The 27,572-nt window shown below is 37.8% G+C and overlaps 1 protein-coding gene across 1 annotated transcript in view; it reads right to left on the bottom strand.

Moving 5' to 3' along the window:
* Window positions 1-27,572, bottom strand: part of KCNH5 (potassium voltage-gated channel subfamily H member 5) — a 214,630-nt gene that overhangs the window by 12,044 nt on the left and 175,014 nt on the right. The window contains exon 10 of the mRNA XM_070931612.1: window positions 11,034-11,230. Within this exon, the coding sequence (XP_070787713.1) occupies window positions 11,034-11,230 (197 nt within the window). The remainder of the gene's footprint in view (window positions 1-11,033; window positions 11,231-27,572) is intronic.

Raw genomic sequence — 27,572 nt, 5'->3', positions numbered from 1 at the left:
CTGGCAGAGCGAAATTGGATTGAAGAGAATTGTTTGGCACTATCCAAAGCCTGATAAAGAACAAAAGAGAAAGAAGAATACTGTGGAGCATTCACACACCAATGCAGAAGGCACAGTTGGGATGCTACGAGTGGAGGGCAAAAGATGTGAAGATCAGTGGTTTACCTGCCAGAAGAAATCCATCAGACAACAAACTGTCAGCCATAATCAAGTAAAAGAATCACAACTAATCTCCCTAAGCTCGTCCTTAACTTTACATTCCTATGCTTACATATATACATGTTCATATTTTTAATCAGCATTTTGAAATGCCTGTATTTTCTTATGAAATATTTGACCTAGGAAGAACTCAACCAACTAATTCAGAGAATATATAAACTGATATATTGGATGTAGGAACTGATGTAGGAATACTATAATCTACATGCCACTATAAGAACTAAGAATTATCTCAGCTTGTTTAATCAAATTCTCTAGCAAAACCTAGTACCATGCAATTCTATGAAAATAAGTCCTATAATATTCAGTAGAGCTTATTTCAGGGATGTATGAATAAATTTACAGCTGCTGTGTTTAACTGGATTTAACTGGATTTTCTAGAAGTATATTTCCTTTGTCTCAATATGTTGTTTTTCATTTGTTTTTCAGATGTACATCACTTTATGTTAATCAGAAATTATTTTAACACTGTACTGTAGGCTTCTGTTTTGCAGATGAGAGCTAGGAAATGGAAGCTGGTATACTGATATGCAATGATATACATAATGCATTCATGGCAAAATTTGCACTTTCTGAACTTCCTATTTTCAGCTATAGTATAATTACATTTTCTCCAGCAAATTGGCTGATGGACCATAAAAATGGTGTGAGGTTATTCCAACTATGGAGAAGAAAGTCTACTAGCTCAACAAAATAATCACATAAAGATCTGATGGCAGATTTTTAAAAAGGGAATAATTTGCATGGCATTAGATTGATGAGATTGGCTATCAAAGACTAATTATAATTAAATATTATCTCCTGTATTAGAGGCAATATTATCTGAACACCAGCTGCTAGGAAACTTGTCCAAGAGATTGATATTACATTCCTGTTTTGCTTGTGAGCTTCTCAGAGGCCACTGTAGGCTCAGAATAATAGATTATTAGGTGAGAAAAAGTTTTGACAATAAACATGTGCTAGTATCTAAGGCTCTTTTCCTCTAATTTCCTCACAAAATGATCACACAATTACTTGGGTTGATGCACTGATGATGTTACCTAATTTGGTAATGAAAAATCTGCAAGAAAACCACCAAGCTCAGAGACCACTAAGGACACCAAGTTCAGCCCTGAGCTACAAATATTCTCTTCTATTGGTACCTGAGTTCAGTTGGAAGTGTGCCTGGAAGTTGCATTGACTCTTCAGCACCTGATAATTTACTGACTTCAAGGGATGGAAAGTTAGGGTTTCATTCTCTCTCTCTCCCTCTTCCAATTTCTTTGTGAACTTCTTACTAAAGTGAAAGAGCTTCCTTTTAGCTTTTATCTTCAGAGATGTAGAATTATAGAACCATAGAAATGGAAGATAGGGGTGGGATAGCTCAGTAAAGACGCTGAGCTTGTCAGTTAGAAAGCTGATGGCCAGGTTCAAGATCCAAGTGACATGTGATGGGGTGAGCTCCCATTACTTGCCTCAGCTCCTGCCCACCTAGCAGTTTGAAAGCATGTAAATGTGAGTAGATAAATAGGTACCACTTCAGTGGGAAGGTAACAGCGTTCCATGTATTAAAACCATAACAACAATGTCAATCAATCACAGCAGTCCCTCCCACAACCATCTCCCAAGAGAGAATGTCCTTCTCCTGTGACCATATTTTATCTTCCAGTTACAACATTTGGCCCTAAGTCTATATGGTATTGCCAACCACCTTTTTCTAAAATCACTAAATGGAAATTATTTGGCGGCCAGAATGAGGAGCTGCAAATAATTAAAAGGCCTCTGGCATGCTATATGCTAAGTTCCTTCTGCTTTGTTTTACCTATTTCTCATCCCATTAAGTAAAAAACTATAATGGGAGAACTAAAGTGTTACATTTTTGTTCCTATTAAACTCCATTTCAAATTGCTTTGCTTTTCAATTTGGTCTTTAAAGCAAACTATTCCATTATATGTTCCAATTGTCCCCTCAGATAAATTGAGTGCAATCCTCCTTGTTTGATACACCACATTTTTGCCATTAGATAAGCCGTATTAAATTATACAGCAACTTGGGTAGATAAGAGACTTGCTCTTGGTTATACAATGAAAATGGATGACAGTACAATCAGGCAATCTTCCAAATCTGAACATTTTATTAAACATCTGAAGTGTTTCATGTTACCATTTTTGTAGACTAAAAATGATTCTTGCAAACTATTCCTCCATGGGCCGCTAAAAGGAATTGTATATGGAGAAAATCTGGGACATTTTTTTTCTCTAGAGTTGTAATAAGCTTTCTTATTGTTTGGTTGTGCCACAACTGTGGATTTTTATACACCAGAACACGATAAGACGGCACTGCCCTGCTCAATTAAAGGGAAAAGGGCCAGCTGTCTGTGTTCATCATAGTCAGATAGACTTCCGTAGACTTCATTACCATCCAGAAGGGTGCAAATTCAACTGATCTGAAGTCATTTCATCCTTCTATTTGAAAATTATTTCTGAAGTTCTCCAGATGTTGGTCTGAAGGCTTTCAGTGGCTCCAAGCAACTTTGCTGTCTCACCATTTGTTCTCAAAGTTCCAAACCTAACCTCAGCCACCAAAGATTTTTTTACTTCTGTAATACAATGTTAGCATTTATTCCCTTGATCTGGACCCCTTAGAAACATGAAGGGAATCAAGAAGCAGCCATACCCAGTCTCACTGGACAAGAGGAATGCGTTTTCAAGCCCTAATTTTCAAGGCACGAAAGCATCCTGATGGATTAACATCATGGTTAATTTCATACCCATCCTATAAGGAAGAGAAACACAAATGTACAATAGGGGGAAAAAATCTGACTTTTCACAGAGTGTGAAGTCTTCTTTTCTATGTCTTTTGTCACAGTATTACTGCTTCTTGTCTTGGAAACTAGCCAATTTTTGAAGATGAGTTTTAACTTATTATACTCAAAATTCTTCCTTTTCTTTCCCCATCTATTTTTCCCACCAAAGTTGATGCACAAAATGTTTCCCTTAGGATCCAATTATACTGTGGTTAAAAAAAAAACATTGTTTTTCAAAGCCATTGTTTCTTACAGTATTTTGCAGCTGACATTTGGATTATATTCAACTTTATCTCTGATGAATGTTCACATTTTAAGAAGCCTATTGTTTGAAATTTTTTCCCAATGTAAGGGTTTAGCTTTTCTTGCTACTGAGGTCATAATGTTACTGAGTCTTTTATTCACTAGCTTTGGCAATACACATGGTGCCAATTTGTTTTGTTTATCCTAAATGCAACCTGATTATTGTGCCCTGAAATTTCTTCTCTAAATTGGAATAGAAAACTAGTAGTCATGAACCTTTCATCTGAAATTATTCTGTGATTGTGAGTTGGATGAAAAAGGGGAAAATACTTTTTTATGGGGAAGGAAGTAACAAAAATGTAAAATTTTACAGAGGCAAGATGGCGATGTTTTTATATTATTATTTTCAATGTATCTATTCCAGATTTACTTCAGTGCTGCTAACAGAGTTATCAGTAATAGCAGTCTACAGCTATTTAGGTTACTATGCATGTCCATAATTTTGCCTTTGCCTTTGTGAGATGGATGATTATATAAATTTTATTAATAAAAATAAATAAATAAATAACCTGGAACTACCAGTGCTGGTTGAAAGGTATGTGCCATCCCTAGGCCACAGAAACTGATGGTGAAACCTCCCATCAATGTAAATATTTGCCTTGTTAGAATGATTTGGAAGAATGCTCTTAAGCAATGGTGTCCCAGGTCAGTACTATTCAGCTTTGACTTTTACAGTCAATTCTAGAAATACTCATTCCGTGCTTTTAATTGATAGGATGCCCCTAAAATCTTGCATTATCCTAATCACAATTGTTAGAGAAATCACCACAATGAATCTAGTCAACTCTCTTTTTAAAATTTTATTTAGTTCAACTTCCTTTTTTTATCATGAAATTCTGTTCTTGTTGGTTGAAAATGGATGATTATATCTATTTTTCCCCCAAAAAAGGCACCTAGTATATCTCAGCTTCCTTTATCACTGAACAATTATTATGATGATTTACAACTTCACAAGGATGCTTCATAATGGAGAAGAAATGCTTGAGACCAATTGGTTATGAGTTTTACCTATTTAAAGTACTTTATGTCAGTTTGGAAGCCTCCTTGGTCCTTCCATTGACTTCAGAAGCCTATTCAGGTCTATGAAAGTTCTGAAGGACATAGTTGGAGCAACATGAAGTTAAGCAGTGCAGACTTTGCTCTTTAAAAGAGGGTGGGTGAGGTATTCCTTCATGAAGCAGGATCAAAGACCTGTTTGAGTTCAAGCAGCATCAAAGCAAAGAACCCCTTTAAAGTTTAGCAAAGACCAAATTACTGTCTTTAGCCAAGTTCCTTCATTAGATGCTCTTATATCATAATCTGACCCTGAGCTTCCTCTACATATATTACAGAATTCAGCTGCCTGAACACAATTATTATTGTCTAGTAGATAATTTTTTTCTTTGATTTATTGCTTCATCTTAATGGTCCCTGTAAAGAGATTCTATAAGCACAAAATTTAATCAAATGGAAGCCTTTTAGAAAATCAAGAGCTGGGTTTTACTGATTTGTTTTAGCTTAATGCTTTATATTTAAGTTGTATCAATTATTGAAAGTAATTCTATTCCTTTACTCAGTACCAGGGACGACTAGTTTTTTCAGTGTGGAATATATATTGGAAACCTCTCACAAAGAAGTTGATTAAGGCTAGAGGCAGTGTCTAAGAGATGGATCTTATGTTATCTTGTATGAATCAATTCTGAAAACATTTCAGAAAAATCATAAATAAGTCTAACCTCGATTGAAGGAAGAATTTTGAATAATTAATTAGTCTTTTTCAAATGCCAGTAAACGTGGCCGAGTTGCTTTACTATATCTGTATCTACTTAGAAGGGTTATCTGTGGAAATTTCACCACATTGGTGAAAGACAATGTTCTCGAAATGTTATTTCCGAATCTGGGTCAGTTCTATGTGGATTGGATCTCTTTGAGATAAGTTTGCAATAGCCATCTGATCAGTCAATAATGTCACCTGGTCAGCTTTCTGTCCACCTAAGAATGCAAATAATACTCAAAAAGAAACTTAGGGATCACTGGGCATCTTGATCAATCCTTGAACTCCTTCCTCCAGCATCTCTTTCTCTGCAACTGTGTTAAAATGAGAATGAAGAGAAGCATCTGACAAATAATCTTGCTTTTTATACCAACGATGCTCTGAGAAGAGGAGCAGAGCACTGCATTTTTAAAACTCCTCTTACAAAAGCTGCCTCCCAATTTCTGAAATGAGTTTTATTCCTGGTTAAAAAAACCATTTTAATAAATTGTATTCTCATGGTACTTGCAAATTTCTTGTTTACTTTCTCCTGGTGTTTTTGTTCAACTTCTTTAACTATTAATGAGGGACAACGTTACTGCTGAGGTTGTTAAATTTCTGATAGATATATTTCCATCACCTTGAGGTATTTCCACTAGAAATATCCTGGCCTTCACCCTTCTGAACATAAAGTAGTCAAATGGGAAGAGTTCTACTTTGAAGATGAATAGAAGTCAATGCGGCTGTGAAATACTGAAAAGCAGAGAGGACGGTGTAATACAAGAAGGTAATGACCTAAGAAATACGATGCAAATTCTCCTGCATCAAATTGAATAAGAAGGGATAGAAAAATGCAATTTTGTTTTCTGCATGGTACTAGCTTTGTGTGTAGCAATAAGCTGGAACAAATAGGAAAAATTGCAATAAAACATAGGAAGATAAACTTGATAGAGGACACGTTTGGCTCCCAGATAGAATTCTTCACCCCGTGTTGTTTAAGACAGATAAAAAATGGTTAGACTTGCTGCTGGAGCAAAGGAATGGCAACCCCTTTCCACTTTACTACCCACGTTTTCCCATTACAGTCTGTCCAACTGAAAGTTAACATTACTGTACAAAAGGCCAATTCTAATTTAGTTGCTTTGTTTTACCAGGCTGACCAGCAATTCTGTAGGATATTATCATTTACTGTACATGGTGGGCAGAAAGAAATGATTAACAGATTAACAGAATTGGAAGGAACCTTGTAGGTCATCTAGTCCAACCCCCCCACCCAAGCAAAAGACCCTACACCATTTCTGACAAATGGCAGTCCAATCTCTTCTTGAAAGCCTCCAGTGAAGAAGCTCCCACAACTTCCGAAGGCAAGCTGTTCCATTGGTTGATTGTTCTCACTGACAGAAAATTTCTCCTTATTTCTAGATTGAATCTCTCCTTGATCAGTTTCCATCCATTATTTCTTGTCTGGCCTTCAGGTGCCTTGGAAAATAGCTTGACCCCTTAATCTCTGTGGCAGCCCCTCAAATATTGGAACACTGCTATCATGTCTCCCCTGGTCCTTCTCTTCACTAGACTAGCCATGCCCAATTCCTGTAACAGTTCTTCATATGTTTTAGTTTCCAGTCCCCTAATCATTATTATTATTTATTTATTTATTATATTTCTATACCGCCTTTCTCCCGTAGGACTCAAGGCGGTGTACAGTCAAGAAAAATATAGACACACAAACATCATAAAATCATCCTGGTTGCTCTTCTCTACATTTTTTCTAGGGTCTCAACATCTTTTTTATAGTGTGGTGACCAAAACTGGATGCAGTATTCTAGGTGTGGTCTTACTTTTTACTACTTATGTATTACTTTTTCCTATATGCTTTTCCTAATATATACATTTTATATGCATGTTTTCATAGTGTGCAAGCAGAGTGTAATGGCTTAAGCATTTGCATTTTTTTGCAATATACTTAATGCTATGAGTGGTATGTTTTCCTATCAGGTATTGTATACATTTTTGTGCATTATATATATGTGTGTGTTTGTGTATATTCATACATGCATACATACCCACACACATACCGTAGATACATACATATTTGCACATAATCAGTATAGTTATCTTTCTAATGGAACATATTCTCTATCAACCATTTATACCTAGTTGTTCCTCTGGAATAAAAGGGTTCCATAGAGGACTTTTTCTCTGGCACTCCCATGTTCCTTATCACTGTAACCTGAGTAACAAAATAATGTCAAATGTCAATTCCTTAACCTTCCCCCTCCAAAATATACTTTCTGTAATAAAATTAGCTTCCTCTTATTAATCAGTGAAAAACATTAGGTCTTTCAACTACATCTTCAAATCTCAGAAGCTCTAAATTATATAGTGTTGATATAGAAAAAGTGTTTTCCTCATACAAAAGACCTCTTTTAGCAGTACGCCCTGAAAAATTTCTCTGTGAATAATTTGGTTGAAGTTGGGCAGCATGAAAAAAACATTAAATCAGCTCAATAAATATATAACAATTCCCAACCTGATTATTTTAGTAGCAAACACTGTTTTTCCTCATTTGCTTTGCAAAGGTTAATTGTGAGGGCCAAATTATATAGCAGAGAAGATATTTAGAAATAACCAAAATACCCCAAAAGACAACCCAAAAAGGAATGTATAATAAAGACAGTGGGAGTTTATAAAAAATGCTGCAAGGGCTGTTGATAGGTGAAAAAAAATGAAACAATACTGATTTTTTTGTCATGTATAACTCCTTCATAATTTAGCTAGATTGCATCAACAGTTTATTACTTCCCTGAAAAAGACACATTCTGGGATGGAGAAAATTAATGGAGAAAATAAGAGGAGAAAAAGAGTCTATCATGGCAATTTGGAATCTTTTTAAGCTTCTAATAACTCGTGAGCATACAGCTTGTTTAGTATATGATGTAGCATAATGACTATGAGTTTGCAGCCTCTTACTATTAGAAAGGAATTTCCAGTGCAATCCTAATATCAGTAGTGGTACCCCAGTAACTTTTTCCAGAATTTCCCATCCATAAATCACCTACACATGGTAGGTTTCACCTTGTCAAACAATTGCTTATAACAGCCGACCTTCTTTAACAACTGCAAGAATGAATCCTATAAGAAAGTCTCTATAAATGCTGAAGATCATATTCATCCACTATAATTTTCCCTTAAGAAGGAAGCAGAAATGAAAGAAAGGTAAGAAAATGCCTATTAATCGCTTATCAGGTTATTCCTTGCTTCACATTAAGAATTCTTCCAGAAAATTATTTTTCTTGTTCCTTTGTTTGGTCTATAGTAATTTGCAAGATGATAAAATATATAAAGGGGAGCTATATTTATTTTGCTGGGATGCAGGTTGTGATTTCCTGTTTCCAAAGCTAAGTAAAGCCTTCTTAAATGAAATCATTTGGCTATATCTAATGGAACAGTGATGAAAAGAAATGGAATCTCTGTTCTTTTAGAAGTGCTATATTCTAAGCCCCAAGATCCTTCATCAATGGACATGGTGGAAAGGATGGTGGGAAGCGTAAATTACACAAAGGGCTACAGGTTCCTTTATTATTATTAAATAATGCTAGATAGAGTTTACTCATATGTATGTATTCTGGTAGTTCTACTGCAATACTTATGGGGAAACAAAAATACAAATAATTTCCAGGGCAATGAAATCACAGTGCACTGTGAAAATATTTGGACAACAACCCATGCAAGCAGCATTCATGTATTAACTAGGACTTGAACAAGAATAAAAATAAGGTATTTTCAAAAACACCCTGCATTTTTCAGCAATGATTTTTTTTTAAAAAAAGAAAACACATACCACTGATCAAAAACAGTTTGGCTGTAAAAAAGGAGCAGCAGAGAAAATTTTCCTGCCATATGAACAGAAACCCATTTTCATTTTTAACAAAAAAAAAAAAAAAAAAGGTCTTCAACAGAATCAAATATTTTTAAAATGCATTCAGGATCTTTAAAATTGGAAGAAAATAGAAAAGCAAAATACAAATGGTGCTCAGAGGTAAAAGATGGCAGGAATGTTTGATTAGTCTCCTACCTGTTCTCCGTTCTGACTATACAATTTCTCCAAAAATACAACATCTGCAATGAACTGGAGCCATTCACTCTCTCAGTTTCAAATCAATGTAAGGCATATTGTTTGAAAGGAACAGGCCATATTTTTCAAAGACTAGAGAAGCCCTTTTTAGCAAATTTGGGAAAATCGACAGAAACAGTGAAAAGTACTTTAAACGTTGATGAGAAATTAAAACAGTGGCTGACAAAACGTTCTATGGAGTCCATCTTCATTATCATATCCATTCACAGCTTTGGAATCTGACACTTGAATTTTTCTTTTCAAAAGGTAATGTTTTTAGCCTTTTTCTTTAAAGACAAACAAAAACCAAAAACCAAAGCTATAGTCTCTGGAGTTTCTGTTGTTAACCAGAACTTGCAGAACATATGCTTAGCAGGCAGAAGGCCATGGAATGAACTAAAGTTTCAGAATAATTTGTGTTCTGGCTGAATTTACAATTCATAGATTTACATAGTGGAAAAATACATTGCTAGCAAGAGGATAAGCATGCATCAGATTTCAGTTTTAAGCTACATCTGGAATTATGGATGATACACGCATGCTATTGGACATCTTCATATTGCTGGTAGTGTTCTATATGCTGAAATAGAGATGGGTCTTTTGAGTATTCCAACAATTCAAAATCCACATATGCTTTAATGTCTGGATTTGGTTACAAATTATCATAAGTGGAGATCTTTTGTGCCTACAAATGTCTAATCCCATGATAAAATAGGGTTGTAGAAAATAAATAAATAAATCTATTCCAGCAGTAAACTGTTGGCGTTAATGCTCCATAAATCTGTTCATCGGTCTTATGAGAATTGCTCATGCAGACAATTTTTATACGGCAATTATTATCTGTTTTTGAAACACCAGCATAAAAAAAGAGAACATTTTTTTCAGTGACATAAAGCTAAGACATCTCCCAAAGCAATCCTAAATAAATATTTTTAATAGCTAATTCATGGATATACAGTAGTATTATTTCCAACTGATAGGGAGATCTGTTGCTTGATAAAGTATGAAGATATTTTTTGCAGTTGCTATTTTATTATTTTTTTCATATCTAGGTTACTCTTAAGAGCACAATTTTAAGTGCTTATACCAGTATCACCTGAGTTCTTTAAAATGAGATAGTGAAAGCTTAACTTTTGAGTGAACCAAATGACAATTTTTTTTAAAAAAGAAGCCAAGCCAAAAAATTCAGTTTGATTTAGTTTGCAGTCACATATGATTAAAAACATGTTACATTAATTCAGAGAACTGAGTAAGTATGCATGAAAGGAGGAAGAAGAGGAAGGAAGAGGAGAAGAAGAATCAAATGAGACATTTTAACTCCAACCTGATGTTCTCCCTGCACCTTCTTTCTCCAGATTTTCTACATTTTCTCTCTTTCCTTTTTGTGTTGTTATATTGTTATAGACCACTCACTCCAAAATGTTCCAGAATCTTCTGCTTACTCCATTCTTGTATTTGCTTGCCCAGAATTTTTCTAGTAATAGCATAGGTCATCCAGTTATAACTACAGGCCTTTCTACCTACTCAGTCTCCTTGTAACTAATAAAGGACATGAAGCAATCCCTCATAGATGCTTCTTCAACATTTCATATTCCTTCATGAAGGATGGGAACCTTTTGACCTGCAGATCGAAATCAGTGCATTATGCAACACCGTTCCTTCTCCTGCATGGTCTCACTATTTCTTTATCATTAATTTTTATAAGGTTTAGTCTCAACATTCTCAACATTCATGGAAAAAAACATGTACAACATTCACATACTCTTGAGCTAAACACATAGCATCCAAACTAGTCCCTTGGAGAGAAGCTACTGACTTGAAAATTAGATCACTACTGAACAAACAGCCTTTCATGTAAAATTTGATTAAAGAGATCTTACCCGTTTCCTCAGATTGCAGGTGAGAGTGAGGTTCCTTGAGAAAGAGTTTGCAAAAGCTGTATAAAAGTCCAGAACTTTCAGCAAAGCTTCCCGTTTGATAATGTGCAAATCGCAATAGGTTAGAGCCCGTACGTTGGCACATGCATGAGCTAGAGTGGTCTCTTTCCAGAAGATGTCCCCAAAAACATCTCCTTTACCTGGTAAAAGAATGAAAAAGGCAATTTAAAAACCAAAGTTTATAGAAAATAAATAAATGAATAAAAATCAACATTGTCATTTCTTAAAAGTAGCAATTCAACCTGCAGCAAGAAAAAGTGGCTGTCATCTAGGGTTACTATAGATAAACAAGAAGTGAAATTTCTGGAGAAGGGGAGGCATCATCTAGTTAGCTTTGTTCCTTTATCACGAGGAAACTATGAATAACTTATTTAATAAGTTATGATTTCTATGGTTACTCCCATCAAAGCTCACAGGTCCTAAAGTAGTTCTTCAGAATCAAAGGTTTGGGCTACTGCAATCAGCATTTGCTCTTTCACAAGTCTCCATGCCTAAATTATTGTTTACAGTAGGAAATCTAAATCTTCATCATAACAACTGGTGGTGCTTATGTCTGTGCAATGAATTTACAAATCTCCCAACTCCCTGCAATTTAAATAAATGTTTAAGGTATGCCACTGCGGATTCTACCATTTAGACCAGTGTAGCCCTCTCTTGCAATAAAACACTTGGCGGGGTGCCTCACAGCAGTTCTGTTTGTCTGCTTTTTGGCCATGCCCCTTCTTAATACAATGAGTTGAAACCTTTTGCTTACTTTATGTGTTTGTGTGTATTTGTGTATGTGTCTGCTTGAATCTGTGTGCACTCCTGGCAACTGCTGCATGATAGTTTTCTTTGAATTTCTTTGAAACTGGTTTGTTGTTGCCCTCTTCTTCCTAGGGCTGAGAGAGAGTGACTGGCCCAAGATCACCCAGCTGGCTTTTGCCCTAAATGGGATTAGAACTTCTGGTCTCTAGCTGGTACCTTAACCACTACACCAAACTGGCTCTCAGTGAAACAGCAATAGTTAGTGGCATTGCACTGTCTTTCTGTGTTTGACCACTACAGATAATCAATGTAGCAATAGACACTTTGCATACTTCTTTGCAAAATACTTGCTTTGCATATGCTACCGTATTAGCTAGATTGATATTTTCAAAGATTTCATAGCATCCTTCCTCTCTCAGCTCAGCTTTCCTTTCTCTACCATCTCTGGCCTGTGTGGTTCATAACTGTACACTTTCCAATAGCACACATACAGCTTTTGATAAACTTGAGTCAATCAGACTTTCATATTATTACATTATTTCTTAAATAATGCTTATCTTTGGGTTTTTTCTCCATGCATATGAGCACCCGCCTCTAGAATATTTTCTTTAAAATGCTATCATCTTAATCCGGTGTTTCTCAGCCTTGCTGTTCTAAATGTATGGACATCAATTCCCAAAGTGGTTAGAGAATTCTGGGAGTTGAAATCCACACTTTTTAAAGTTGCCGAGCTTGAGAGGCATTGTTCTAAGTGTTTCTCTCTGAGTATGCATTCTTTCTGCTGCATTAAGCTATCTCCTATCCAACAATGTTCCTTCCCCAAGACTACAGCTGAGAAGCTTTGCCTCATTTCTTCCTGAATGCTGTGTGCACCATTGTGTGCTGCTATTTCAGGGAGAATTTTTTCTTCTCAGCTTCCAGAGGGTCACTTGGGAGACACCTGATGGATGGCAATCTTACACTCTCAGTGGCAGGATGGAAAGCAGCCTCAAAAGCAAATGTTGGAGCTTCTGAATTATGAAATGAAACAGATTATTTTTCCCTTTACTGTAAGAAGAAATGTGCCCTATGAATTTATACCACATTTGCAACATTTCTTTAAATGTTCCAGATGTTTTGGCTTATAACTGACCACTATACTTCCTGATTGATAACTATCTTATCTTAAAGGGCCGTGGTGGTGCAGTGGTTAGAATGCAGTACTGCAGGCTACTCCTGCTGCCTGCCCACTGCCTGCAATTTGGCAGTTCAAATCTCACCAGGCTCAAAGTTGACTCAGCCTTCCATCCATCCGAGGTCAGTAAAATGAGGACCCAGATTGTTGGGGGCAATATGCTGACTCTGTAAACTGTTTAGAGATGGCTGTAAAGCACTGTGAAGCAGTATATAATTCTTAAGTGCTATTGCTATCTTCTCAAACTTCTTGAGGTCAGCTTGGAAAAACTCTGAATGGAAGTATAATCTACCATTAGTACAGATAGTCCTTGTTTGCCAACCATTTATTAAAAGACTGTTGGAAGTTACAACAATGCTAATTAAAATGAACTTATAACAATCTTTAAAGTTGCAGCCATCACAGTGCTCTTGCAGCCATATGATCACCATTTGTGATCTTCACAGCCAGCTTCTGACAAGCAAAATCCTGGTAGGAAGTTGCAGGACAGTCACAGGACACCTAGCTTAACACTTCATGATGATTCACTTAATGACCTCAGCCAGAACTGCCGAACTTCTATTGTAAGTCAGGTGCAGTTGCATGATTTTTTTTAAATTTTATGATCACATCGCTTAGTCACAGAGTTGTCAGTTGTCCAACTTGGAAGACTGGAACTGGGAGGCATTTCCAGTTGGGACAGTGCTTTGATTGGGCCATGTGCTTGGCTTGTGGGTGTTGGGCAGGGACTTGAACTTTCCTTTGGGTGGGGAAACCCTGGAAGCTTTCAGATTCAGGGTTTTCCCAGATGTGCCAATATGACATCTCTAATAAAATGTAACTGAGGAAACTCAAGCCTCGGAATTTTCTTTCATTGGGGGTGTTACTTGGAACCCTGACATCCAAATGCAGTCAATAAGTGAAAGGTATCTGTACTAGTTAGTACATCATTAAGGACTAAGAAAACAAATTGGCACTTTTTTCTACACGAGAGATCTGACAGATACTAGATTTCATACTTGTATGATTCTTCTGAAGATGCATGAAAATATTGGTCATAGGAAATAAATAATTATGAGAGACTGCCAGAGAAACCCAAACAGGTTTCATTTTTTTTTTTGATTCAATGGCTCTGTTAAAAATAACTATAATCCCAAATGCTGCCAATAGGTCAACTGCAAAATAGACATCTGCTTAATCATTTTTCAATTAGAAGCCTAACAAAATGAAATTATGAGTTTGTAATTTGCACACAAGAAACAAGAGCCATCCTGCTGCAAAAATAATAAAATAGTCACTTGCGTCTGTGTTTTCTAAACACTGAAGGTGAAATTATCAAAGAGAACATTATCCACTGAAGCTTTTTTGGAAGAACTGGGATTTGAGTAAATTAGTTACATGGAATTTTTAGTGCACGAAAATAACTTCAGGGGATCCATGGTGTGTTCCTCTGTCAGAAACTGGATCTTGTTATTGCTCTCCAAGTCTAGGTTCTTTTAAAACTTTCTGCCCTTCAAAGAAACAATAACTTCTACTTTCAAAAAAGAAGAAAAATCCAATGAAATTCTCACATATGGAATGTGTTCTGGCAGTGAATTCACTTAGAAGGTGGCCAAGGACTGTTTGTATGTGTCCTGCCATTCATTGTATACTCATTCCCCAATATTCTGCAGCTTCTCTGGCTTCCCAGGAGAGGACATCATGAAAGAATGCCTTTGATTGGTTTTTATTATTACTATTTTATTTTATTTTTTTGCTATCCATGCTACTGGGGAAAGTCCAACCAATAAGATATTATTGGAAAACTATTTCTTCCTCAAGGTTAAATTTGGAGAAATTATCCACCCAATTTCTCTGCCCAGAAATCGGATGGTTTCCAAAGGATATTAATATCTAGCATTTAACTCCTACAATAGTTCCCCATAACTTCATAAAGTGGAATGTGGCTTTCCATCTTGAATTTCCCTTTGGGCCAAAGATATGATATGTCTTCAACTCCTTTCTTTCTCTGTGCTTGTTAGCAGTTCCCAAACCAGATCATCTCTCTGTTTCCCCTTTCTTCTTTTAGAGGCTGCTGTGGAGAAAGTAGAGAGATAAGAGCAGATGCAGAGAAGGGAAGAGGAGCAAGGGAAGGGAAGAGGAGCAAGGGGAATGAAGGTTCCCTGTCTCTCTGGTTTCTTTTCTCCAGCATCCTTTTCCTTTCTAGTCAGCTTTTGTACTTGCTGGGGAGGAGAAAAAACAAGCAACAGAAGTTACTGATAATTGTGGAAGTGATTTGTAGAAGTTATTCCATAAATTTGCTATCCCTACATGAGCGCCAAAGAATTGAGGCCTTTGAACTATGGTGCTGGAGAAGTCTCCTGTGAGTCCCTTGGACTGCAAGGCGATCAAACCAATCAGTCCTAGAGGAGATCAACCCTGACTGCTCTTTAGAAGGTCAGATCCTGAAAATGAAACTCAAATACTTTGGCCACCTAATGAGAAGGAAGGACTCACTGGAGAAGAGCCTAATGCTGGGAAAGATTGAGGGCAAAAGAAGAAAGGGACGACAGAGAATGAGGTGGCTGGATGAAGTCACTGGATGGAAGCAGTAGGCATGAGCTTAAATGGATTTCAGAGGATGGTAGAGGACAGGAAGGCCTGGAGGAACATTGTCCATGGGGTCGCAATGGGTCGGACATGACTTCGCAACTAACAACAACAACATGGACCTTTAAAAAAAGGGGTGGAAAAGGTTCTGTACTCTCTAGCACCCAAAAAGAAATGGCAAGAGAAGCACACTGTCCTATGTTCAGATGTTGAGGGGCAGGGATGGTTCTGCAGAGAGCCAACTAGAGTCCTGCAGATCATCAACCTTCTTCAGAATCCTTCTTCTGAGTGAATCAGAATCTTCATACTGGGGGTTGTGTTCTGTTTTCTAATAGAAAATGCCATTTTCCTATGGATCACTTGGATCCTGCTTTGGTCTGACTCAGGGGCACACTGGAACTGCAATAGAGTCTCTATTGTGAGGCAATGCCCTCAACAAATGGTTAGCAGGTACCTCTGCACTAGGCAAGAAAAGTATGTGGATGAAAACCTTATTTTTCTCTCTCTTGAACTAAAGGTGTACTTCTGAACTGGCCCTACTAATCCAATAATTCCAGTGTTTGCTCAACCTTGACAACTTTAAGATGTGTGGACTTCAGTTTCCAGAATTCAACTCCCATGCTGGCTAGAGAATTATGGCATCTTAAAGTTGCCAAGTTTGAGAAACGCTGTATTAAAAAACTCAGCTCAATTCTCAGTATTCTGAGTCTGCCTGATTGAGACAGAGATCTCACAAATGAATGAATGAGTGGCAAACTACACTATAGATACTAGCTCAAATGCTTGGGAAGATGCCAAGACAATGAATATCACTTTCTCGGTTGTCTGCCTATCTCATTCCACCAGCCTGCTTCTATTTTATCTACTAAATGAAGTAGAGTATCGTAGCAAGGGACAATCACACTGTACTCTTACACAACTGAATCCTGGCCAGAAGACACGTTAAAACAAATTAAAACAAAGTATTATAATATACTTGATATAATTAATGTATTTAATAATTTCTCCTTCTGTTACAGTTCAGCAGCAATTTTATAGCAATTCTTGAGGCTGTACATAAGTCTTTAGCAGAAGAGGGTCACATCCCCAGGGCCAGAAAATATGCTAGAGGCACAGATACTGCTTTGCTCTAGTCCCCAAAAAGCTGGACAAGAAAAAGAATTAAAAGGATGGATTGAAGCATACTTGGGATATTAACTTTCAAGGCTGCATCTGAGACCTCCTGTTTTTCAAAAGAATTCTAACCAGGGATGGAATTCTCTAGACCAGGGATGTCAAGCTCGATTTCATTGAGGGTAGCATCAGGCTTGTGTTTCACCTTGGGAGGGGGGGTTGGCCAGGGTGGGTGTGGCCAGCTAGATGTCACTCCTGTTGGGGGCACCTGTGGTGGCCTGAGCGCTCTGCCAGTGAAAACAGTTTCCCAAGCTCCGTTTTTGGCTGCCACGGCCTCCTGCAACCTTTTGCCACTGCCAAGCTCTGTTTTCACTGGCAGAGGGTTGCAGGAGGCCATGGCAGCCAAAAATGAAGCTTGGAAACCTGTTTTCCCTGGCAGAAGCACCAGGGCCTATTTCCAGAGCAGCCCCATGGGGCAGATCTAAGTACCCCGTGGGCTGGATCCAGCCCCCGGGCCTTGAGTTTGACACCCCTGCAATAAATCAAGGGCAATTTAATAAGACACAGGGAATGTACTGTCAGCACTTTAAAGTATTGCTTACCAGTATGGGGGTGGGGTGGGAGGACATGGGCCATGCTGATCTGCCCTGCAGAGGCTCATCTCTTTGACCTGCCATGGTGGCACTTCTTCTCAGCCTCCACTGGACACTACATTTTGATAATGGTGACTTCTGCCACTCCACTTGAACAACAGAAAGTGAGTGTCACTTCTTTTCATGGCTTCTCTTTTATGCCAACCATCTGCACAAACCATCTGTGTGTAGAAAGGACTCCTCCAAGGAAAACAGAACTATAAGCTCGTATGAAAATTTGAAAATCAGCCCACAAGAAGTCATTGACTAATTGTTTCCATATTATTGTGACAAAAATATATATGATATGAATGTGTCCATTTAGCCACTGGGAGTTGAAGGAGACTTGTTCAATTTAATTTTTCAAGCATTTTTGTCTACAGTTTCATGCATAACAAACAGCAAATAAAAAAAGATGAGGTGCAGAATAAATAATATAGATTATAGTGAGTATAGTGGGGTTCTACGGGTTGATAAAAAATGAAGGTTTTTTTTTTTCCTTCTCCCGGTGTTGAAAAGATTGTAAAACCTTAATGAGAGGAAAAGTGTTCAAAAATGGAGCTATCACTGCTGAGAAAGCCCATTTGTTGTACTTGAGTAACATATTACTCAATTTAGGGAGCAATTGTGAGAAATACCTTGGGAGAAAAATTTGAAGCACAGGCAGATTCGTATGTTGCTATTATAAACTAAAAGTTTTAGAAACTGAGCTCAGGAGCTCAGGATAAATCCCGTTTAAATATAGTTCCTTTTAAAAAAAATATATCACAGCTCTATTGTTATAGCATTTCCCCAGTGATACACCAGCATTAATATATTTTAGATTCTTCTAACAAGTGCAGTTCATAACATGTTTTGACAAACAGACTATTTTGTTTAAAGTACAATCTGCATATTTGTATTAAGATAAATATATGATTCATGTAAAAGAGAACAGATTTTAGTGTCCTCTTTTATGCACATTACTGTCAAGTGTTTTTACATATTTCTATCAAGTAAAGATATAAAAAGATGTATACCGGGGGCCATGAAAATGGTGGGCAAGCACACATGCATTGCTCCACTTGCATTTGTGTGTGTGGTGGATGGTATGCCCACTGCTTGTGCAAATGGAGCTGAACCAGGGGTGAAATGCTCCTGGTTTGGACTGAATCACCCGATCCGGTAGCGATGATGCCAGGTGGTTCGGAGAACCGGTAGCAAAAATCTTTGCCCACCCACCATGCACAGTTGAGCCACACAATCATCAGAGGCTTTTTTGTTTCTTTTAAAAGCATTTTTTCTTCGGCTGAAAAAATGCTTTTAAAAGAAAAAAAAAGCCTCTGATCAGGCAACTCAGCTGGGATTGTCAGAGCCTTTTAAAAGCATTTTTTTTAACAACCTCTTCAGCTGAAGAGGTTGTAGAAAACATGCTTTTAAAAGTAAAAAAAATAAAAAGTTGGCCACGCCCACCCAGTCACATTACCCTTCCCACCAAGCCACGCCCACAGAACCGGTAGTAACAAATTTTACATCTCACCACTGAGCTGAACATGTGTGCATGCACTCACCCACCACTCACACGGAACCATTCCCTCTCCCCTCGCCGATCCACAAAGCCAGAAAGGTTGGGGAATGCTGATATATACAGATGTATCTAGCATGGCCTTCAATTTACCCATATACTGCATAATGCCATAGAGCAGGGGTGTCAAACTCGATTTCATTGAGGGCTGCATCAGGGTTGTGTTTGACCTGGGGGGGGACGAATGGACATGGCTGTGGTGGGCATGGCCAGAGTGGGCATGGCCAGCTTGACATCCTGCAGCCTTTTATCTGCAAAAATGGAGCCCGAGAGGGCCGCGCATAACCCTCAAAAGCTCCATTTTCACTGGAAGAGGCACTGCGGGCTGGTCCTTCATTGTTTCCAGGGTGGTCCCGCAGGCCAGATCTAAGCACCCCATGGGCTGAATCCGGTCCATGGGCCTTGAGTTCGACACCCCTACCATAGAGGTTCAAGAGCAGAATTGTGGCAGTCTACAAAACTGAATGTTTGCTGTTGACATTCGGTCATATCTCTAAAATTGTCTTCAATGCCCAAAATATGAAAGAAAGAAGGCAGTTTTGTCTCCCCTCGTTTAGCTAAAAGTCAAATGTGGGACTATTACAGGCTATTTGACTCACTAGATCAGGACTGTCAAACTCCCGGCCCATGGGCCGGATGCATCATGTGCTGGCCACGCCCACACCTGGTTTAGCAAAGGGGGAAAAGTCCCGACATGTCCCGTGATGCCACCCTAACAACATGACTTTGACAACCCTGCACTAGATCCTACTGATCAAGTAATGCCTTCAAAGTATCTTGCATCAAACTGCATCAAAGAACAGGATAGTTGTCCTTGCCCCTGTCAAGGCCTAGCAGTGGAAACAGGCTTGCTTCTTGTTGTCAACTTCCTTATATCTTACCACCATTGTTTAGAAGAGTAACATGGCAGAGGGAGTAGACTCTCAACCATAGCACATAATGAGGCTGTAAATCTGATGCAATCTGTTTGAATTTGCCTGAATTTGCAGCTACCTCTTGTAATATACAATTTATAGGAGGACTCTAAATGGATATTTCAGAATGGATTTAATAGCTTTACTAATAAGAACATGACGTACTGGGAATAACATAATTCCGCTAATGATTTTTAGATAACACCATGGCAGAAAGTAAATGTTTGTCCTGCTGAGTTTGCTGCTAATAGCATGCTTTATGTGCTGCTTTAAAATTTATTTATTTATTTATTTATTTATTTATTTATTTATTTATTTATTTATTTATGGTAGTTAAATGTATTTATTCAGGAATTAATTGCTCTTCCTGTTCATAACCACAGCATAACAAAACTTGTTAAAACGTCCTTGTTTTCAGTGTACTGTTTCTAGATGTGCTGGCTTGATAATTAAATATTATTCAAAACTAAAATAACAAATTTCTAAAATGCTGATGTGCTGTGGCATTTTCATTTTCTCACCAAAATACGCTACTTTTCTACTTGCCTTCATATCCTAGATTCCTTTGTAAGCTTAGAAATAAATAATTATTATTTTATTTATTTATTACATTTCTACTCCATCTCACCTAAGTGATTCTGAATGGTTTGCAAAAACTGCAGGATAGAAAAATAATAGAGATAAGCAGTAGACATTTCCATGCGGAAATACACGGTTAATGAAGTGAATAAATAATTTAATACAAAGTATTGTATTAAATTAATTAATGCTAGAACAACCTTATACTTTAGACAGACTGGGATTGTACATCCCAGAATTTTCACTATGCACTAGTTACTAGATTGGGGAAAGCTATGTTAGATCAATAAATGAGCTTCTTACTGACTGTCCTACCAAGTCAAATAAGTTTGGCTTGGAGATCTTATAAATGTCTAGCATATACAGAAGCTACACAACCTTTTGATTTCAGTAAGGCTCTGACATCTTTAAGCAAAGCAAGATCAAGATCAAAAGAATTAGACTGACATCCAGAGCCATGTCACCATCACATATGACAGGAAAACTTTTCTGAAGCAGGAGGATTCTTCAAAACTATCTGGCAGCACACTATGCTTTTTTGTTTAAGAAACATCTGAATAAGCAGTTCAAAGCTCTTTTCAACATGGCAGCTTTCAAATATCTTTGACTATACAGTAAAAAAAAAAAAATCTACATACATTTTCCATTAAAAATATCTGCACAAAGACAGTTGAGATGCAAATGAGCTGCATGAAATTAATCCCTCCACAGTCATCCCATCAACCTCTCTCCCGGTTTTGCTGTCCACATTTTGCACTAAGTTTCCAAGGATGGCTCTGACATTTTATGCACAGAAAATAGGCATGGTATTTATGTGACATTGGCATAAACTACTATGACATGGACCCAGTACAGCAGGCAGAGATATTTAGTGGAGAATGTTACTTTTTCCCCAACACCTCTGCTTCCAAGAACTATTCAAGCCTTTATATTATAACCAAAATTCCATTTCTTCATTATCATTGAATCCATTCCTTCTTGCTTTGTCTGCTTTTAAGATGGTATCATATGCTGCTCCTGAAACAAATAATGAAGTTGAAGAAAGCAAATACACAGAGTGGGCCCATTCAGAGCTATTCAGCTCCATTTTTACATATCGTAGAGCTTTCTAAGACTGCACCACTAATATTCACCATTTTCCATTGCAAAATTGTATGGAATTAAAACTAAGTTTTAAAACTAAGCTTCTGTAGATAGGGAAGTCTGTTTTAATCTAGGGTGCTAGTTTGAAAAGGCACTTCAACTGAAATATTATCAAAAGTATTATCTGTACAGGCCTCTTTTGACATGCATCTATTGCAACAGAAAGATCACAGGGCATTTAAACAAAGCATCACAATGGAAGCTTTTGTGCAACAGAGTATGAACTGTTTTTAGTTTCAAAAACTGATGTCCAAATCCTAGCAAACCAGCCCTATATCAGTTAACCTCCCCAAACTATCGGTGCTTAAGGTTTTCGGTCTCTTTGCATTTTAAGCATTTCTTCAAATACTATGCAGATTGGAAGAGTTATCTTAAAATTCTCATATTCCTGTAAATGCAGTGATAAGTTTTTTTTATTTAAATGCAAGCATAACTGAGAGTAAAGTTATACTGAATTATTACTTTTGAAAAGGATTGTTAAAAGAATGTGAAGTATTGTGTGCCTAAAAGAAAATTTCAGATTTATGCAGAAACAGGATGGATCAGACATATAAAAGAATATGGAATGAAAAATCAACTAATCCAGACATCCCTTTTCAGCACAGAAAATAGTTGTATATTTAAGATTATTAGTTATAGCAATAGTAATAGCTGTCAGGGTTCCAAGTAACACCCCCCAATGAAAGAAAACTCCGAGGCAGGCAGTTCCTCAAAGTTCCATTTTATTAGAGATGTCATATTGGCACATCTGGGAAAACCTGAATCTGAAAGCTCCCAGATTTTCCCCACCCAAAGGAAAGTCAAAGTCCCTTCCCCTGCACCCACATGTCCATCACATGGTCCAATCAATCCACTGCCCCAACTGGAGATGCCTCACAGTCATGCCACTCCAGGTGCAGGCTGAACGTCCTTGACTCTCAGAGAAAAGAATGTTGTTATGGCTAAATAACTCTACCAACTCCATGCAACCCCCTCCCACTTTCCCACAGCACTAAGTATGGCAGCGCTGAAGATCCAAACAAACCCTCCAGGGCTGACAATAGCACTTATGTATTGTTCCATAGTACTTTACAGCACTCTCTGAGTGGTTTACAAATGTCATCATATTGCCCCCAAAAATCTGGGTCCTCATTTTACCCTTCAGAAGGATCGAAGGCTGAGTCAATCTTGAACTGGTCAGGATCAAACTCCTGGCAATGGGCAAAAGTGGCCTGCAATATTGCAGTCTAACCACTGTACCTGTTGTGTAATGTCATTCAGATCTTACTATTTAGATCACAACAACATTTTCTGAAGATTGATTCATTGATAGTTTTGTTCCCAAATTAGAAAAACAATACAAGAGATCCCATTCAAGATTTTGTTTATAATCAATAATGCTCTTGGCAGTCTTTCAGGCATGTTTTAAACATTGTTTAAACAATATTAAAGTTTTCTTTCTATTGCTGAGTATATCACTTATGTAATCCACGGTCAGAAGAGGTCATTGCAAATTTTAAGGCAAATACAATAATTATGTAGAAGATGCGGATAGGCATTATATGCAAAAGAGAAATAGGCTTGTGAAGAAACACACAAAGGGGTGATAGAAGAAAAGCTGCACAGCTTTCCAAGCATTTGAAGATGAAGACCGATGCTAATGATGTTCAAGGGGTAATCAAATCCTATCTGATGAGACTGCATTGGCAACAGCATAGTTTGCCAAAGTGGTCCCCAATGCCCTATGCTTCTTGAGGGACAGACAAAGGAATGGACAATATACTTGCATGTTATAGAACTCTACAAGGAGAAAAAAAAGCCACTAATAAGGTCATCAAATAAGGAAAATTGATCAGCCTGAACATTTCACCTCGGCAGTTTCCCCAATATTCTTGCCATCCACATAGTCTTCAATACTGTAATGCCATCGCTTCTCCTTCTTTCTTATCCAGCAATTACTGCTAAGTCCTTCAACTCTGCACACATTGCACATATTGCACAGGTATTGCACATATACCAGGGGTGCTATTCAGCAGGTTCTGGAGAACTGGTAGCGAAAATTTTCAGTAGTTCGGAGAACTGGCAAATACCACCTCTGGCTGGCCCGAGAATGGGGTGGGAATGGAGATTTTGCAATATCCTTTCTCCAGGAGTGGGAAGGGAATGGGGATTTTTCAGTATCCTTCCCCTGCCACGCCCACCAAACCACGCCCACCAAACCACACCATGCCTACCAAGCCACGCCCACAGAACCGGTAGTAAAGAAATTTGAATTCCACCACTGACATATACCTTGTTTTGCATTCCAATGTATGCAAAGATTGATTTATGCAAAGCTTTGCAAAATATTTACAGCAGTGTAATAAATTCCTAACTTGAGAAATGTTATGTAAAGATTTTGGGTTTTTTTTTAAATGTTATTTTACCTAGATGACAAAGTAGGAACTGACCCAGTTTTAAGATATTTAAATCTGTATGATAGACATTATGGATGCTGTTCCAAATAGGTTAAATTATTTTAAATTGCCCTGAATTAAATTCTGCACTTTCACATTCTCCTACACACAATTGTTTTTATGCCTCTAATTTATTTTAATAACTTATAACTTTAGGAATTGTACTGTATTGTAACATATATGGTACTCCATTGTAATATAGTATAACATATTTTGTCTTTATGCTTTTTATATATCACTCTAGTACACTAGGACAAAGGATATACTTAAATATACTTAATAGATAAAAATAAATATATAAAATTTATAATTTAAAAAAAAGTCATACACCATAATCAACTCTACTTTTCCAATGCTTTAAAGATCTTTAAGGAGATATAAACATGAACAAATATGTCTACTACTTTCCAGCCTTCTTGATATCTAAATCAAGAAGTTTGGTTTTCTTATTCCTATGTTTTTCTGCCAACAGTGCCCAACCTATATGAGCTTTGCTCTCTAACTTAAACTAATCTGTCGTTAGTCCCACAAAACCACTGTGGTTCTTTCATACTTTGTGGTTTTCCTGTAATATTGTGCAGTTCAGAAAAGGCCCAGAAAGTGTTTTTTTTTAAAGATAACAGCCAGTTTTAATCTATTATCCCATTTATGTTTTAAAGGTGAATGACAGCATCATAGATATATAATGAGAACTATCTTATAAAGGCTATAATAAGGCCTGATGGGAGTTTTTCTTCATATTAATATAACAAGGGAAATTTTTTTTTTATTGCTGATTGATTTGAATTATAGTTAACTTGCATTCACCTGTGGTGGATTTTTTAATATAAAGTTAGGAGTGCTAATGAGGGCTGTTGCTAATGCACACATGAATTTATTATTGGTTGAATTCTGACTTGCTACGAGTCTGCTGCTTGCTACAATTTTATTATTTAAGACCAAGAAATTGGGGTTACACGAGCGCAGAATATCCTGATAATGGATAAAATTGTCAGTAAAAAAACATACAGGGAGGAAAATGCATGAGCTGACCTCAGGATCTTGGTAAATTTATGTCTGAAGTCATGCATTCAAGATATCTAAGAGTTGACCAAGGAGAGATTCAACCTAGAAATAAGGAGAAATTTTCTGACAGGGAGAACAATCAACCAAGATGATGATGATGATGATGATGATGATGATGATGATGATGATGATGATGATGAATTGAAAGGAAATTGAAAGGAAGTGTTCTTTGAACTGATGACAGACTTTCTTGGCTACAGCCCTAATAATGTACTTGATATAACCAAATATATCTGAGCAATGATCTGGGCCCAAGAAGCATCTAGTGAGATCTAACTGACTTGCCGTATATGGTCTAGCTTTGGACGTTAGGACCAGCATCTTGTCTGAACTAGCAAAAATATATAGAATCGAGATCCAATACAGTCCCCTTAGAAAAAGGTAATTTTTGACCACAAGTTGTCTGTGTCAACCTGACTATCTAGGCTTGTGAGATCACAAAATTCTGAGAAGGTGGTTTGATCCAGTGGGCTGCCCATCCTAATAACCTACATAGCAGGGGTGAAATGCTCCCAGTTCGGACCAGAATGCATGATTCAGTAGTGATGGCGGTGGGTGGTCCAGAGAACCGGTAGCAAAAATCCTTGCCTCCCACCATGCCCAGCTGAGCCACGTGATCATCAGAGGCTTTTTTTTTTTATTTTTAAAAGCATTTTTTCTAAAACCTTTTGGCCAAAGAGGTTGTAGAAAAAATGCTTTTAAAAGTAAAAAAAAAAAGGTTCAGATGATTATGCGGCTCAACTGGGATCGTCAGAGCCTTTTAAAAGCATTTTTTCTACAACCTCTTCGGCCGAAGAGGTTGTAAAAAATGCTTTTAAAAGTAAAAAAAAAAAAAGTTGGCCACACCCACCGTCACATTACTTCCCCACCAAGCCACGCCCACAGAACCAATAGTAACAAATTTTACATTTCACCACTGCTACATAGCCACATGCCCAATCTAACAAATTACTACTGGGATTTAATAACTATTAGAAAGAGAAAGAGAAAGAGATGGTCTTCTGGTTGATCAACATCAGTTTTTAAAGAATTGAAAGTAATTGCTCTTAAAACACACATACATATTTACAACTGTTTCTGGTCAAACAGATTTTCTAGGTTTCATGACATGACAAACATAAGATGAGACCTGAAAGAGACACTTTAATGAATATTTTTAGAGGATTACAATTCCTTTCAATAATTTTCAGGGATTTTTGTGGGACAAAAGTTCACAAATCCTTGATTTTATTCACCACAGGTCTCTGACTGGTTTGGATTACACATCCGATCAGTTGGCAAAACACAGAAGCAAAAAGAGGAAACAATGAATAGAAAATTTGTGAATATACTAACAGACAGTATTACAGGACTGTTATTCAGAGGTGGGCAGCACATGAATCAACAACCGGTTCGCCCCAGCACCGAAAATGTGCGTGCGTGCCTTCCGTGCGTGCCTTCCGTGCATGTACGCAGCCTTCTGTGCATGCGCTTTGCTCTCACGTGCATTTGCACGCATGCAGGCTGCCTAAAAAACACAGCTAAATAGGATGGCATAGCCCAGGAGGGGGGGAAGAGGGGCGGGCCCAGCCCACCTGCAGGTCACAACTACCGGGTCTCCTGAACTGGCTGAATCCCATCCCTGCTGTTATTGTCCTATAACAAGGCAGGAACAATCAGATCTACACATGCAGAATTCAAGCTAACTACTTTATTATGTTCTGCCTATAATAAAGGAATCTCCCAAGTCTGGCAGCTTTCCCTTAGAAAGAATTAAACTTAATGTATTTTTTGGACTATAAGACACACCGGAGTATAAAACGCACCTTAGTTTTTGGGAAGGAAAATAAGAAAAAAGCTGATTGGTGGGTGGATGGCCTCAGAATCAGTGGTGGGTTTCAAAATTTTTTACTACTGGTTCTGTGGGTGTGGCTTGGTGGGCGCGGCATGGCTTGGTGGGCGTGGCAGGGGAAGGATATTGTAAAATCTCCATTCCCTCCCCACTCCAGGGGAAGGTTACTGCAAAATCCCCATTTCCTCCCGATCAGCTGGGACTTGGGAGGCAGAGAATAGATGGGGGTGGAGCCAGTCAGAATTTTTACTACCAGTTTTCTGAACTACTCAAAATTTCTGCTACTGGTTGTCCAGAACTGGTCAGAACCTGCTGAAACCCACCTCTGCTCAGAATACCCCCAATCAGCTGTTCCCAGAGGTGAACTTTAGCAACAGGTTCGTTGGTTGTGAGCTCTGTGCCTTGCTTTTTTTTTCAGCCTCTGAAACTTCCCTTTTAAAGGCTTTTTTCAGCCTCTGAAACCTCTGTTTCAGAGGCTTGGCAGGGCTACATTTGGTGTATAAGACGCTCCCAAATTTTCACCCTCTTTTAGTCTTATACTCCGAAAAATATGGGGTAATAGCCATCAACACTCCAATCAACCAATAAGAAATCACACCCAACCAGGCATCACATAAATACTACGCATAGAATAGCTCACATCCCAGTAGAGAGAAATTTCCTGTGGATGGGCTCCAGCAGGAGTCTGAAAGCTCTAGTCCCTGTGACTGACCCAGA

The sequence above is a fragment of the Pituophis catenifer genome, unplaced genomic scaffold, assembly GCF_029215685.1.
Source record: "Pituophis catenifer annectens isolate HBS135680 unplaced genomic scaffold, rPitCat1.0.hap2 SCAF_1, whole genome shotgun sequence".
NCBI lineage: Eukaryota > Metazoa > Chordata > Lepidosauria > Squamata > Colubridae > Pituophis > Pituophis catenifer.
Note: the sequence above shows the minus strand (reverse complement) of the source record. Positions and strands in the feature narration are given on the sequence as shown.